At 53.3% G+C, this 15,470-nt stretch overlaps 1 protein-coding gene across 1 annotated transcript in view; it reads left to right on the top strand.

The window, feature by feature from the left end:
* Positions 1–14,192, top strand: part of LOC129716130 (protein Wnt-6-like) — a 71,523-nt gene extending 57,331 nt beyond the window's left edge. The window contains 3 exon segments of the mRNA XM_055666011.1: positions 13,740–13,758; positions 13,761–13,876; positions 13,878–14,192. Of these exon segments, the coding sequence (XP_055521986.1) occupies positions 13,740–13,758; positions 13,761–13,876; positions 13,878–14,192 (450 nt within the window).
* Positions 14,193–15,470: the final 1,278 nt, after the last annotated feature.

Below are 15,470 nucleotides of genomic sequence, written 5' to 3'. Positions count from 1 at the left end.
AAACATCCCTCACTGCGATGGAAGGCCAAACACTATTATCTCTGCCACTTCACTCCCCCCCCCCCCCCCCTCGATGTGCAGAGTCCCAATGTCAAAGTGGTCTCTCCCGCTGGCATTGGCGATTGTCCCGCGGCCGTCGGTTTAAGCCAACCCCGATGTGGTGCGAGGTCGCGACCCCATGTCTTGATTTTAGGGGGGGCCCCGCTATGCGCTCGGCAAGTCCCTGCGGGCCTTCCAAGCCGCACGGGCGGGTTATGTCGCAGCGCGCTACCGGAGCTCTTCGCCCGGCCGGGGGTGCGAACTCGGGCGGGAGAACGTCGCCTGTTGCTAGAATCCCTGAAAGGCAGTCTTCCCTCAGGGCCCCGCGGACTCCTGGTGCCGCGAGTCCGCCCAGACCCGCAGTTGCGCCCCTCCGAAGCTCCGGAGGTCGGAGCGCAGCAGCCGCAGCGCAGCGCTCTAACCACCGTCTCCACGGCCGCCGAACCCAAATCGCCCCCCCACACCCTCCTGACTCGGGGCCAATCTCCCGACGGTGGATTTAGTCGCGGCACGCGAAGTCCCAGTCATCCCAGTCCCAGAAAACTGTGCCAACCAATCATAAAACTAAAAACTAAACCAGTCAATCTTGGCCATTCACGTCTCATACACTCAAAGTTACCTTTCTGTAAGTTCAGACCCCGTTGCTTCTGAGTTAACAATATCCCTATGACCGCCCATGCAGGTCAATGGGGAGCAACAGTACATTCGACCTCTCTCTTGAATACATCACGAAACAACACCCATCCAGTGTGCCGTTCCCAATCGATCACCCTGGGGGGGTGGGGGGGGGGGGTGACACTCCTACCTCCACACCCCAAGCGCCAATTTTTAAAATTGTTCACCAAAACCAATTAACACCAATTGCAATGTACACAATAAGTGCTGTGACAACTCAGCTGTGTGCAAGAGCATCCTCTCTGGAGACGAAGAGAAATCGCCAACGTTTCGGGACCGAAACGTGGCCTAATTCCTTCGCTCTCATATATGCCTGCTGCACCCCCTGAGTTTCTCTACTCCAGCATGTTTTTGTATACCTTCGCTTTCCCCGCCCAAATTCAGCATTTCAATTTTAATTTGTCCGGGTCAGTGTACAGACAGAGACAAAACGAAATGCCTTGCAACGACAAGCCATCTGCAGAGGTCCCTTTCGTAAAAACCAAAATTAACCTGCCAGCGGGGGGTGTATAACGTCTTCGGAATGCGGGGAGGACACGCCCGGAGCGCCCGGAGTAAACCCCCTCGAGAACGCGGAATTCTGTGCGTCGGGTTGGGAACAGGAGGAACCCGACCACCGCATCGGCCGCTGCGATGCCGCGATCCTACACGCAGGCTGAGCCACCGGGACGGTCGCAGGCGTTTTGTGCGGACATTGCGGCAAGTCCACGGTGTGCCGGGCTATACACCCGGGGGACAACACAGGTTAATTGGCCGCGATTGAGCGCGGCAGATTATAGTGTTATTACAAGATAAAATTACATCCATCTACGCGCAAGGCAGCACCAAACGCAGACACGCGTGATTAGTTGCATGCTTTTGAACCGTCTGACGGAATGAGGTGCAGCCTGCCACATCCTGAGGCTGTGTGGATGTGTGACTGCTACACGCCGACTCAGGTGGAACATCATTTATATTCGGCGAAAAATCTTGATGAGCATAGCAGAATGGTTTGCCTGCTGCCGCCGCCTGCGTTTTTCTCATTCCTTCCACGGAACCGCGCAGCGCAGGAACAGGCCCTTCGCCTGCAAGGGCCCATTGCCGCCATACATGATCCATACAAAGTTCCCTGTTTAATCATGTTTTGAAGATTTGTTCAGTTTTCACCTGCGATGCTCCGGTATTTCCCTGTGCTGCACAAGCTGTTGCTTTGCAAGATGACAATAAGTTTGATTGGTCAAACCAAATCTTGAACGGCGGTCCACGGTGGCTCCGCTTAGCGTTTGCCGCCTCACAGCGGCAAGAGACCCCCCGTTCGAGTCCTTACTACGGCGCTTGTCCCTAACCGGTGTTGTACGTGTTCTGCTCTCCCCTTAACATGCTTGTGTTTCCTAGGGGAGGGGGGAGATAGAAACATAGAAACATAGAATGGCCCCCTCCTGCCCTATTGTCTATTGTCTAATTGTCTAGTGAATGGCGGTGGCTGGCTCGAATGTCCGAATGGCCTCATCCTGTCCCTAATTGCTCCAATGTCTATGTCGATTGAATGGCGGGCTTGCTCGAAGTGCCGAATGGCCTCCTCCCTGCACCTATTTTCTATTGGTCTTTGTCTATTAGAAACATAGAAACATAGAAAAATAGGTGCAGGAGTAGGCCGTATCGTCCCTTCGAGTCACACCGCCATTCAATGCGGCCCTTGTGGCTAAGGGGGATCAAGGGTCATGGAGAGAAGGCAGGTACTGGCATACTGAGTTGGATGATCAGCCCATTGATCATATGAATCATATCTCCGCAGCAGGAGGAAAACGGAAGATCTCGGAGAAAACCCCCCCCCACTTAGGTCACGGGGGGAAACGTACAAACTCCCGTACAGACAAGCGCCCGTAGTCAGGAATCGAACCCCGGTCTCTGTCGCTGTAAGGCAGCAACTCTATCGCTGCGCCCCCGTAGCGGGATGTCAATTGGCTCGGTTCGATGCTCTCTGTGTTAGCCTGCACTGGAAAAAACCCATTTCCTTTTCCCGAGCTTCTATTAAAGACAATGTTTTCTGTAGAATATACCTGGAATCTGCAACTTAAAACATAGGCAGGGTCTGGGTAATTCGTCAAAGTGTAAAGAATGCAAACATTCTTGACTCAAGGCCAAAAAACTTCTGGCTTAAGTCCCATTGCTTAAGCGTTGCCCCTATACTGATTCCTGGGATGTCAGGACTTTCATATGAGAAAGACTGGATAGACTCGGCTTGTACTCGCTGAATTGAAAGGGGATTTCTTATAGAAACGTACAAAATTCTTAAGGGGTTGGACAGGCTAGATGCAGGAAGATTGTTCCCGATGTTGGGAAGTCCAGAACAAGGGGTCACGGTTTAAGGATAAGGGGGAAATCTTTTAGGACCGAGATGAGGAAAACATTTTTCACACAGAGAGTGGTGAATCTGTGGAACTCTCTGCCACAGAAGGTAGTTGAGGCCACAGTTCATTTGGCTATATTTAAGAGGGAGTTAGATGTGCCCTTGTGGCTAAAGGGATCAGGGGGTATGGAGAGAAGGCAGGTACAGGATACTGAGTTGGAGGATCAGCCATGATCATATTGAATGGCGGTGCAGGCTCGAAGGGCCGAATGGCCTACTCCTGCACCTGTTGTCTACTGACTACTGATAGTCCCTGCCTCAACTACCTCCTCAGGCAGCTTGTTCCATGCACCCATCACTAGTTTAGAAATACAGCATGGAAACAGGCCCTTCGGCCCATTGAGTCCATGCCGACCATCGATCACCCGCTCACGCTGGTTCTATGTTGTCCCACGATCTCACCCACTCCCGACAGACCAGCGGCAATTTACAGGGGGCCGATTAGTCTACAAGCCCACACATCCATGGGATGTGTGAGGAAACCAGTGCCCCCTAGAAAATTTCACACAGTCACGGGAAAGAGCATGCAAACTCCACACAGACCGTACCCAAGTCAGGATCGAACCCAGGCTGCGCCGCGTGCTGTGCCTTTGGGCATGCGAGCAAACTACTCGTCGACCATGCCCAAGCGTGGTCAAAGTTGGAAATTTTGCAATTTACTAATTTAAGAATTAGGCCATTCGGCCCATCGCGTTTGGGACAGCAGCGGCAGGTCACTGCCTAGACCGGGTTCGATCCTGACCACTGGGTGCGGTTTGCGCGAGTTTGTACGTTCAAAACCCCGTGAACCTGCGTGGGTTTTTCTCCGGGTGCTCCGGTTTCCTCCCACACTCCAAAGACGTACAGGGTTGGAGGCTAATTGGCTTCCTAAAATTTAAAATTGTCCCCCCCCCCCCCCCCCCCCCCTTCCCTTCCCCCAGTGTATCCGGCCTCCACCGCCCTCGGACAGAGAGGGGAATATCCACAGACTCACAACTCTCTGTGGGGGGGGGTGAAAAAAAGATTTTCCACACAATAATATCATCGTAATTGTTGAAGAAATATTTTAGGCAGGTACATGGAATTTCTTTTAGGACAGTTGTTGGTGGAGGGATGTGGGCCAAGGCGCAGGCAGTGGGTCTAGTAACTGATGGGACATGTTTGTCTTGTCTGGGCAGGTTGGGCCGAAGGGCCTGTTTCCCGGGCCGCGCTGCGCGCTGCTCTTGTTCTTTTTCACTCTGTTTATTTCCTCTTTAGCACCGCTGATGTACTCACTCCAGTACGGTACGATCAGCCTGGATAGCACGCAACGCTAAGTTCTTTTTTAACTCTCTCTCGTACACGTTTACAATAATAAACCAGTTAGGACACCCAGCTTAGAGGTGGTGTGAACTTGGAATGTGTTGCTGGAGGCAGTGGTGGAATAAGATACAATTACTGTTTTTTTACGGTGCATTTTTTAGAATGATACTTAACGGGTGTGGCAGAGCAGGATACAGCCCTAATGCAGGTCAAACAAAACTGCTGTGTCTACAGAGCCCGGTGTCCTCTCCACCCTGTTATAATGGGGCACAAGTCCATGGACCCACCTACAGCAGGCACCTCCCTGAGAGCCCTGGGACAATACCATCAAAGATCCTTAAGGCCTGTCCCACAGCATGCGACTGCATGCGTCTAGCGCGACCAAACGTGGTGGCTTGAGGCGTACGGCCTCGCGGGGCCTGGTCCCACTTCCAACACGCGGAGGATGGGGCGTTGTCGCAGGGCTGGTCATAGCAAAAGATTTGAGTATAGGAGCAGGAGGTTCTACTGCAGTTGTGTACAGGGTTCTTGGTGAGACCACACCTGGATTATTGCGTACAGTTTTGGTCTCCAAATCTGAGGAAGGACATTATTGCCATAGAGGGAGTGCAGAGAAGGTTCACCAGACTGATTCCTGGGGATGTCAGTACTGTCTTATGAAGAAAGCCTGGATAGACTTGGTTTATACTCTCTAGAATTTAGGAGATTGAGAGGGGAGATCTTATAGAAACTTACAAAATTCTTAAGGGGTTGGACAGGCTAGATGCAGGAAGATTGTTCCCGATGTTGGGGAAGTCCAGGACAAAGGGTCACAGCTTAAGGATAAGGGAGAAATCCTTTAAAACCGAGATGAGAAGAACTTTTTTCACACAGAGAGTGGTGAATCTCTGGAACTCTCTGCCACAGAGGGTAGTCGAGGCCACAGTTCATTGGCTATATTTAAGAGGGAGTTAGATGTGGCCCTTGTGGCTAAAGGGATCAGAGGGTATGGAGAGAAGGCAGTATGGGATACTGAGTTGGATGATCAGCCATGATCATATTGAATTGGCGGTGCAGGCTCGAAGGGCCGAATGGCCTCTACGCCTGCACCTATTGTCTATGTTTCTATGGTCCCCGACATAATACTCACCATCAGCTGGGGCAGGAGGCGGGCCGACTGAATTTGGGCGTCACACGGTGACGTCATCACGCAACGCCACGCGCTAGGCGAACGCCGTCAAGATGCTGCGTACGCCCTCAATGCGCCTGCGGGCCGACAGACCGTTGGCGCGCGAAATTTTCGGACAGTGCGGGATTTTCGGAGCCCCGCGCGATGTCGGGACCGTGCCCCGCACAACTCCATACGCCCGCCGCCGATCGAAGTGGGACCTCACGCCTCAAGCGACCACGTTTGGCCGCGCCAGACGCATGCAATCGCACGCGGCTGGTGGGACAGGCCCTTTACTAAAGAGTCTGAGGGTCAGCTGGGAGGACAAGCGCGCCACCATCATCGTTTTTGGAGGAAACCAAACATGACCAGCAGCGTCATTCACCACCACAATAACACCAGCACCAACGGGCATGTCACCCGCATGTCCAACACACGCCTCCCTAGACAGCACCGTGGGGAGAGAGAGTGAAGGGGGCTCGACAACTACCGACCACCGTCAGTCTCCACTGCCCACGTTGCACCAAGGCGTGTGTGGATTGCGGATCGGCCTCTACAGGCATCTGCAGACCCACAAGAAGACGGCCCTATGGAGGGGAGAGGACAGTCCACTCGTTTCGAGTGGCCACCGATGATGATGATGATGATGAATTGGAAATGAGCGTTGAAGGCAGAAAAAGGCCAGCATTGACAGGATAGAAACATTGAAACATAGAAAATAGGTGCAGGAGTAGGCCATTCCACCACCCTTCGAGCCTGCGGTATTCGCCATTCAATATTGATCATGTGCTGATCATCCACTCTGTATCCCGTACCTACCTTCTCCCCCTAGTAAAAGAAGTACTGAATCCTTTTGAGCCACAAGTGCCACAACTGTAGGCTCCAAGGGCTGAATGGCCTACCCTCACCTTTTTTCTATGTTAGTGTATAAATTTTCTATGTTTTAACCCGTAGTATTTGTGGTGTCATTAAGGAAACCAAAATCTAACTCCCGTCTTAAATATAGCCAACTGAACTGTGGCCTCAACTACCTTCGTTGGCAGAGAGTTCCACAGATTCACCACGTCTCTGTGTGTAGAATGTTTGGCGCCGACTTCAGTGTGGGCCCCCTAAAAGATTTCCCCCCTTATCCTTAAAACTGTGCACCCTTGTCCTGGACTTTCCCCAATTATCGGGAACACTCTTCCTGCTCTAGCCTGTCCAACCCCTTAAGAATTTTCTTGAAGTTTCTATAAGATCCCCCTCAATCTAAAATTCTAGCGAGGTAAAGCCGAGTCTGTCCAGTCTTTAAGTTTCTTCATATAAGCCTTTGACAAGGTTTCCTCTCGTGGAAGGTTGGTTAGACGGTTCAACTGTTGGTATACATGGAAGATAGCAACATATTCACAGTACATGCACAGGGAAGCCAGGATCTTTAGCCCACAACGTTCTGTATAGTTTTGTTTGAATTTAGTTTATTGTTTCAAAGTCTGTGTTGGCACTTTATTCGTCACAATGTACCCGAAGGTGCAGTGAAATGAAGGGTTGCCAGCATTAGTAACACACTAAAAGATACCAACATACCCAATAGAATTTAACACAGACATTCAGACCACAGCATTCTTCACTGTGTGGATACGGCACGCAAAAATGACCTAACGTGGTCGCTTGAGCCGTACGCCTCGCGGGCGTGCTCCCACTTGGATCGCCAAAGCCCGTATGGAGTTGTGCGTAGCTGGTCCCGACATCGCGCGGAGGCTTCCGAAAACTGACCGTGTATAACAAATTCCGCTTGGCAAACGGCCTGCCGGGCCCTCATATATAGCCTCTGTCACCACCGTACGTCACGCACAAACTTCCGCGGAACTTCGCTCGCACTTCATGTCACTCACTCAACCTCCGCGTGGTCCCCACTTCTGGATTGGTCGCGCTTGCCGCATGGAGTCGCATGCTCGTGGGACAGGCCCTGAAGGCAACAAAGTTCAGCCAAGGTTTCCGTGCGGTTCCCGGTGGTTTTTGTCAGTCTCGCTACCTGCTTCCACTACCTGCAACCTCCAGCAACCACCTGCAACCTCCAGGAACCGCACAGAAACCTTGGGTGGGGCGCAAAGTCTCCAGAGGTTTCCGTTCAGGTTCCCTAAGTTGGGACAGGGGCATAAGTCCACGCCCCGCCCACGGCTAGAAGCTCCGCAGACCACAGTCCTATAGACGTGTACCGAGGTACTGTGAAAAGCTTTTGTTGCGTGCTAATCCAGTCAGGTAATGACAATACATATTACGTGTTTAATGTGTGTTGTATTTTTGTGTCAATTTCTCTCCTGGGACCAATAAATTCTGTCGTATAGTCGATCGTATCGTATCGTACGGTCGATCCTTTTACAGTGTATAGATACATGATAAGGGGGATAACGTTTTAGCGCCGCAAGGTAACGCCAGCAAAGTCCGATCAGAGATAGTCCGGGGTCAACCAAGACAGTCGCGTCAGGACCGCTCTCTGGTTTGGTAGGATGGTTCGGTTGCCTGATAACAGCTGGGAAGAAACTTGTCTCTGATCTGGCGGTGTGTGTGCTTCGTTTTCCCGATTGGAGAGGGGAGAAGGGGAGAAGAGGGGGTGACCACAGGCCTCAACTTAAAAGAGGTGGCTGTCAGTCAGAGAGTCCTCTTCCCAAGATTCGGGAAGAAAGATGAATCGCAAGGAAGACACACATTGTGTGCGCGCAGCGGTAGAGTTGCTGCCTTTCGGCGCCGGAGATCCAGATTTGATCCTGACTACGGGCGCTGTCTGTACGGAGTTTGCAAGGTGTGAAAACAAGAGATCAAAGAGGACAAGGATCAAGGAAAATGTAGAATAGATCATTGTAAAGGGCCTGTCCCACTCGCATGCGATTGCACGCGTCTGCCGCGACCAAACGTGGTCGCTTGTGGCATACGGGCCGCGCGGGGCCGGTCCCACTTCCAAGCGCGGAGGCGTATGTAGTTGTGCGGGGCTGGTCCCGACATTGGCTCCGAAAATCCCGCACTGTCCGAAAATTCCGCGGCGTCTCGACAGCGTACGCAGCGTCTTGACAGCGTACGCCTAGCGCGTGGCGTTGCGCGATGACGTCACCGCCCGACGCCGATGACGTCACCTGCCTCCTGCCCAGCTGATTGGAGAGTATTACGCAAAGTAGGTCACGCGAGAATTTAGCGCAAACTTTGCGCGTACTTAGCACGAACTTGTCCGCTTCCGTTTTGGGTCGCGCCAAATGCCTGCAATCGCTTGCAAGTGGACAGCCCTTTAGCAAGGGGAAGGTGAACAACGAAGCATACAGAGATAAAATTTAATCAAGAGGACAGTCAGACTGGTCGGAGAACTAGGGTGGGGGAGGGACGGAGAGAAGGGGGGAAAGCAAGGGTGACTTGAAGCTGGAGATGTCAATATTCATACGTGGGGAGGGACACAAAATGCTGGAGTAACTTAGCGGGAGACAGGCGGCATCTCCGGAGAGAAGGAACGGGTGACGGTTCGGGTCGAGACCCTTCTTCAAACTGAGAGTTAGGGGGAGAGGGAAATGATAGATGTAGACGGTGATGTCGGGACATATGGTGCAATTGAATGAAAGACGTGCAAGAAATAACAATGATAAAGGAAACGGGCCATTGTTGGCTGTTTGCTAGGTGGGAACGAGAAGCTGGTGCCACATGGGTGGTGGAGGGATGGAGAGAGGGATAGGGGGTTGCAAAGGGTTACTCGAAGTTGGAGAAATCTATATTAATTCAGCTGGGTTGAAGCTGCTGCCTGAACGATGAACAGTGGGGGAGGGGGTGGGGGAGGGGGGTAGGGGGTGTGGGAGGGTGTGGAACTGCTCACTAAAGAAGTTGCATCTCCCTTTGATTTTTAATCTAAGAACTTAATGAGGAGGAATGCTCATTAATATGGAATATTGATTTCTCAAACTACAAGGAACCCTAGCATCCCCTCCCTCTCCATCCCTACCCTAATACCCAAGCCCTCATGCCGGCTTCAAAGCCATCTTGTTCAGTTTTCGTTGTATGTACCTGGTTTTCACCAAGCCCACAGCTAACAATGGCCGGCCTGCCTTCCTTACCACCGAGAGACTTCATAATCAGGATCAAATCTTTATTCGCCAAGTATGTTTCGCAACATATATACGAGGAATTTCAAACTGGCCAGGTCAGTCCATACAATTAAAAGCAAAGATCACTTCAAAGACACATTTTAACAATGCATCAACATCCACCACAGTTACCCCTCCACATTCCTCACTGTGTGCAATGGAAGGCGAAATTTAAAATTCAGTCCCTTCCCTTAGTTTCGTCTGCTTCCTGTGTCGTGGGGATCAGAGGGTATGGACCAGCCTCCCTGAGTTTGATATCCATCACGATCATATTGACTCCGGTGCAGGTTCGAAGGGCCGAATGGCCTACGTCCTGCACCTAATTTCTTGTGTTTTCTATGTTTCGATGCCGGCGGTGGGCCTCCAGCCTGGACAGGGACGATCTCTCCTGACGTTGAGTCCTGGGCTCTACCACGTCGCGGCTGATCAGCTCCCGCATTACATAGACATAGAAACATAGAAATTAGGTGCAGGAGTAGGCCATTCGGCCCTTCGAGCCTGCACCGCCATTCAATATGATCATGGCTGATCATCCAACTCAGTATCCCCGTACCTGCCTTCTCTCCATACCCCCTTATCCCCTTTAGCCACAAGGGCCACATCTAACTCCCTCTTAAATATAGCCAATGAACTGTGCCCTCAACTACCCTCTGTGGCAGAGAGTTCCAGAGATTCACCACTCTCTGTGTGAAAAAAGTTCTCCTCATCTCGGTTTTAAAATGATTTCCCCCTTATCCTTAAGCTGTGACCCCCTTGTCCTGGACTTCCCCAACATCGGGAACAATCTTCCTGCATCTAGCCTGTCCAACCCCTTAAGAATTTTGTAAGTTTCTATAAGATCCCCTCTCAATCTCCTAAATTCTAGAGAGTATAAACCAAGTCTATCCAGTCTTTCTTCATAAGACAGTCCTGACATCCGAGGAATCAGTCTGGTGAACCTTCTCTGCATGGTCCCTCTATGGCAATAATGTCCTTCCTCAGATTTGGAGACAAAAACTGTACGCAATACGCCAGGTGTGGTCTCACCAAGACCCTGTACAACTGCAGTAGAACCTCCCTGCTCCTATACTCAAATCCTTTTGCTATGAAAAGCCAACATGGGGGGGGGGGGGGTGGATGTTCAGTCGCCTCCACCCCCGCGCCGGTTGCCGCTCGAACCTTCCATTAGCTCCGCGACGTTGGAGTTTCCCCGACTACGGCCTTCACCCCGAGACGGAGCGAGTCCTTGATGGTAAATCCGTGCTGGCCGCGGTGGGAGCGATCCTCAGGCAAAGGATCCGCTCCGGTGTTAAGTCCGCAGGCCCCGGTGGGGCCTTCCCAGACAGTCCGAGGAGGCCTCCCAGCTCCATCGTCCGACGTAGGCCGCAGAGAGCCGCAGAGAATTGTGATCCGAAAAATTGATCCGTTCGATAAGAAAAACTGGATAGATTGGTTTATCTCTCTATAATTTAGGAGATTGAGAGGGGATCTTATAGAAACTTACCAAAATTCTTAAGGGGTTGGACAGGCTAGATGCAGGAAGATTGTTCCCGATGTTGGGAAGTCCAGGACAAGGGGTCACAGCTTAAGGATAAGGGGGAAATCCTTTAAAACCGAGATGAGGAGAACTTTTTTCACACAGAGAGTGGTGAATCTGTGGAACTCTCTGCCACAGAGGGTAGTTGAGGTCACCGTTCATTGGCTATATTTAAGAGGGAGTTAGATGTGGCCCTTGTGGCTAAGGGATCAGGGGGTATGGAGAGAAGGCAGGTACGGGATACTGAGTTGGATGATCAGCCATGATCATATTGAATGGCGGTGCACGGCTCGAAGGGCCGAATGCCCTCTACTCCTGCACCTAATTTCTATGTTTCTATGTTTCTTCTATCTCCGAGAAGGTAAGGACGTGAAAAAACGTTTCCCCCCCCCCGATCCCCTCCCCCCCCCCCAGTTGTGGCTAACAGGAACAAACCCCACAAATAACAAACCAGTACATTAAACAAAAAACTTTTAATAAACTAAATAAATACCAAAATGAATGTGAATGGGACAAACAGACTGTCTCAGGGCAGCCATCGCCCCAAGCCATCGGAAGTAGACTATTTTGGGGCATATCTTTCATTCATTTGGTCCACATCACCATCCTATCTCTCTCATTCCTTTCCCCCCCACCCCCGACTCTCAAAGCCTGAGAGGGGGGTCTCGACCCGAAACGTCACCAGGTTAATTCCCGGGACGGCGGGACTGTCATACGCTGAGAGAATGGAGCGGCTGTGGGCTTGTCCACTCTGGAATTTAGTAGGATGAGAGGATATTTTATTGAGATATGAGATTATTAAAGGTTTGGACACGCTAGAGGGACAGGAAACATGTTCCCGATGTTGGGGGGAGTCCAGAACCAGGGCCACACACACAGTTTAAGAATAAGGGGGTAGGCCATTCGGAACGGAGACGAGGAAAATCTTTTTCACACAGAGAGTTGTGAGTCTGTGGAATTCTCTGCCTCAGAGGGCGGTGGAGGCCGGTTCTCTGGATGCTTTCAAGAGAGAGCTAGATCGGGCTCTTAAAGATAGCGGAGTCAGGGGATATGGGGAGAAGGCAGGAATGCAGGCAGGTGAATCTGTGGAATTCTCTGCCACAGAAGGTAGTTGAGGCCACAGTTCATTGGCTGTATTTAAGAGGGAGTTAGATGTGGCCCTTGTGGCTAAAGGGATCAGGGTGTATGGAGAGAAGGCAGGTACAGGATACTGAGTTGGATGATCAGCCATGATCATATTGAATGGGGGTGCAGGCTCGAAGGGCTGAATGGCCTACTCCTGCACCTATTGTCTATCGTCTATAGCCTTTCTCCGGAGATGCTGCCTGTCCCGCTGAGTTACTCCAGACTCTTGTGTCTATCTTCAAGAGCAAACCCCTCTGTCTCCCTCTCGCACCGGGAGCTAGCTGGTGCTTGGGGAACCCAGGAGACCCATGAACTTTAATCAAACGAGGCCAATTTAACAAATTTTGTGTTAGAACCTTTCTGCCAGCGAGCTAACTGCATAAATCATGGGTTTGTTACAGTACAGTATGTAACCTAGGTGAGGTTTCTTGACATTTGCCTGTAGCGTTTAGAAAGAATGCTTCACTCAGTCTGGTTCTATCTTGACAATCCATTCAGTCCTCTCTTTTTCCCCTCATTCTTCTTTCTTTCTCCACCCCCCCCCCCCCCCCTCCCTCCGTCCTCTCCTCCCCCTGCTCCCTTCTCCCTCACCCCTTCCTCTCCACCCGTCACCCTCCCCTCTCCTTCCCTCTCCTCCCTCCTCTCCTGCCCCTCCCCGGTCCCCTCCCCTCCTGCCCTCTCCTCCCCCTCGTCCTCTCCTCTCCCCCTCTCCCCCTCTCCCCTCCCTCTCCCCTCCTCCTCACCCCCTCCTCTCCTCCCCCTCTCCTCCTCTCCACGTCCCCTCTTCTCCCCCCCCTCTCCCCTCCCCTCTACTCTCCTCCCCTCACTCCCCTCCCCTCCGCTCCCCTCCCCACCCCTCCACTACCTACCCTCCCTTCTCCTCCCTTCCCCTCCCCACCACTCCCTACCCTCGCCTCCCCTCCCCCCCCACTCCCCTCCCCTCTCCATCTCCCTCCCCTCTCCTCCCCTCTCCCCTCCCCTCCCCTCTCCTCCCCTCTCCCCTCCCCTCCCCTCTCTCCCTCCACCCCTCCCCCTCCCCTCACTCCCCTCTCCTCTTCCCTTCCCCTCACTCCCCACCCCCCTCTCCTCCTCCTCTCCTGCCCTCTCCTCTCCTCCCTCTGCCCTCCCCTCCCCTCCCCTCTCCCCTCCACTCCCCTCTCCCCCCACTCCCCCTCCCCTCCCCTCTCCCTCCCCCTCCTCCCCTCCCCTCCACCCCCTCCTCTCCTCTCTCCTCCCCTCCACCTCCCTCCCATCTCCCCTCCCCTCTCCCCTCCCCTCTCCTCTCCCCTCTCCTGCCCTCCTCCACTCCCCTCCCCTCACCTCACTCCCCTCTCCCTCCCCTCCCCTCCTCTCCCCTCCCCTCCCCCCTCCCCTCTCCTCCCCTCCCTCCTCCTCCCCTCCTCTCTCCCCTATCCTCTCCCGTCCCCTCCTCTCCCCTCTCCCTCCCCTCTCCTCCCCTCTCCTCTGAAGAATTACCTGAGGACAGAGTGTAATGCCACGGCCTGTCGGGATCGTGCAACCTGCGTACGTGCTGGAAGAAGATGCCCAGCCTGCGGGAGGTGGGCAACAGGCTGCTGGACCGCTTCAACGGGGCCTTCAAGGTGATGGGGGGGCAACGACGGCAAGACCCTGATCCCCATGGGGCAGAACATCAAGACCCCCGACCGGCTGGACCTGGTCTACAGCGCCAACTCGCCCGACTTCTGCCTGGCCAACCGCAAGACGGGCTCGCCGGGCACGAGGGGCCGGGCGTGCAACAGCACGGCGCTGGACCTGAGCGGCTGCGACCTGCTGTGCTGTGGCCGCGGGCCCCGGGACCAGACGGTGGTCCTCCAGGGGAACTGCCTGGTCCGCTTCCACTGGTGCTGCGTGGTGCAGTGCAAGAAATGCACCGTCCGCAATCACCTCAGCCTCTGCTTGTGACCGGGGACTGCGGGGGCGGAGAGGTGGGGGGGTGGAGGTGGGAGGGTGCAATCGTTCTCTGCCGCAGAAGGCAGCGGAGGCCAATTCACTGGATGGTTTCAAAGAGAGACTTTTCATGCCCCTGTCCCACTTAGGAAACCTCTGGAGACTTTGTGCCCCACCCAAAGTTTCCGTGCGGTTCCCGGAGGTTTTCGTCAGTCTCCCCAACGGTCGAAAGTGGTTTCCGCTTCTTCTATGTTCCGGCGATTATTTCAAAAAATTCAAAACCGGCCGCGACTAGAAATAGGTTGCCGTTTAAAAAATCGGTCGTTTTTTAGTCGAAGCCGGTTGCGATGCTAGTCTTGCCTTCCACTACCTGCAACCTCCAGCAACCACCTGCAACCTCCGGCAACCCACCGGCAACCACCTGCAACCTCCGGCAACCCTGCACCTGCAACCACCTCCGGGCAACCACCGGCAACCACCTGCAACCTCCGGCAACCACCTGCAACCTCCGGCAACCACCTGCAACCTCCGGCAACCACCTGCAACCTCCGGCAACCTCCGGCAACCACCTGCAACCTCCGGCAACCACCTGCAACCACCTGCAACCTCCGGCAACCACCTGCAACCACCTTCAACTAGCATCGCATCGCAACCGGCTTCGCCTAAAAAATCACCGATTTTTAGTCTCGGCCGGTTTTGAATTTTTTGAAATAATCGGCAACATGTTGAAAGAATCTTCACGAGTCTTCCCGTGCTTGCCGTTCTTGCCGTTCTTGCCGTTAGCGAGTCTTCCCGAGTACCTGCCGTTAGCGTTACGAGTCGCTAAGAGACGTCCCCGCGCTCCGACGTACCCGCTAACGGAATCAAGGGGTGTGAGGAGAAGGCAGGAACGGGGGTACTGATTTCGGATGATCAGCCACGATCACATCGAAGGGCCGAATGGCCTACTCCTGCACCTATCGTCGGCTGTCTATTATCCGTGCCGTACATGATGCCAAGTTGAACTCATCCCCTCTACCTGCACGTCACCCCTACCCATCCATATCCAAATGCTTATCATACAGTCAATGAGTTACACAGCGTTGGAACAGGCCCTTCGGCCCAACCTGCCCTTACCGGGCCAACATGTCCCCTCCACACTAGTCCCACCTGCCCGCGTTTGGCCCATGTCCCTCCAAACCTGTCCTATCTATGTACCTGTCCCAATGTTGCTTGATATGGGGAGAAGGCAGGAACGGGGTACTGATTGTGGATGATCAGCCAAGATCACATCGAACGGGAGCTTGGGGGAGA

The sequence above is a fragment of the Leucoraja erinacea genome, unplaced genomic scaffold (assembly GCF_028641065.1).
Source record: "Leucoraja erinacea ecotype New England unplaced genomic scaffold, Leri_hhj_1 Leri_171S, whole genome shotgun sequence".
Classification (NCBI taxonomy): Eukaryota; Metazoa; Chordata; class Chondrichthyes; order Rajiformes; family Rajidae; genus Leucoraja; species Leucoraja erinaceus.
This window is presented reverse-complemented; position numbering and strand designations above follow the sequence as displayed.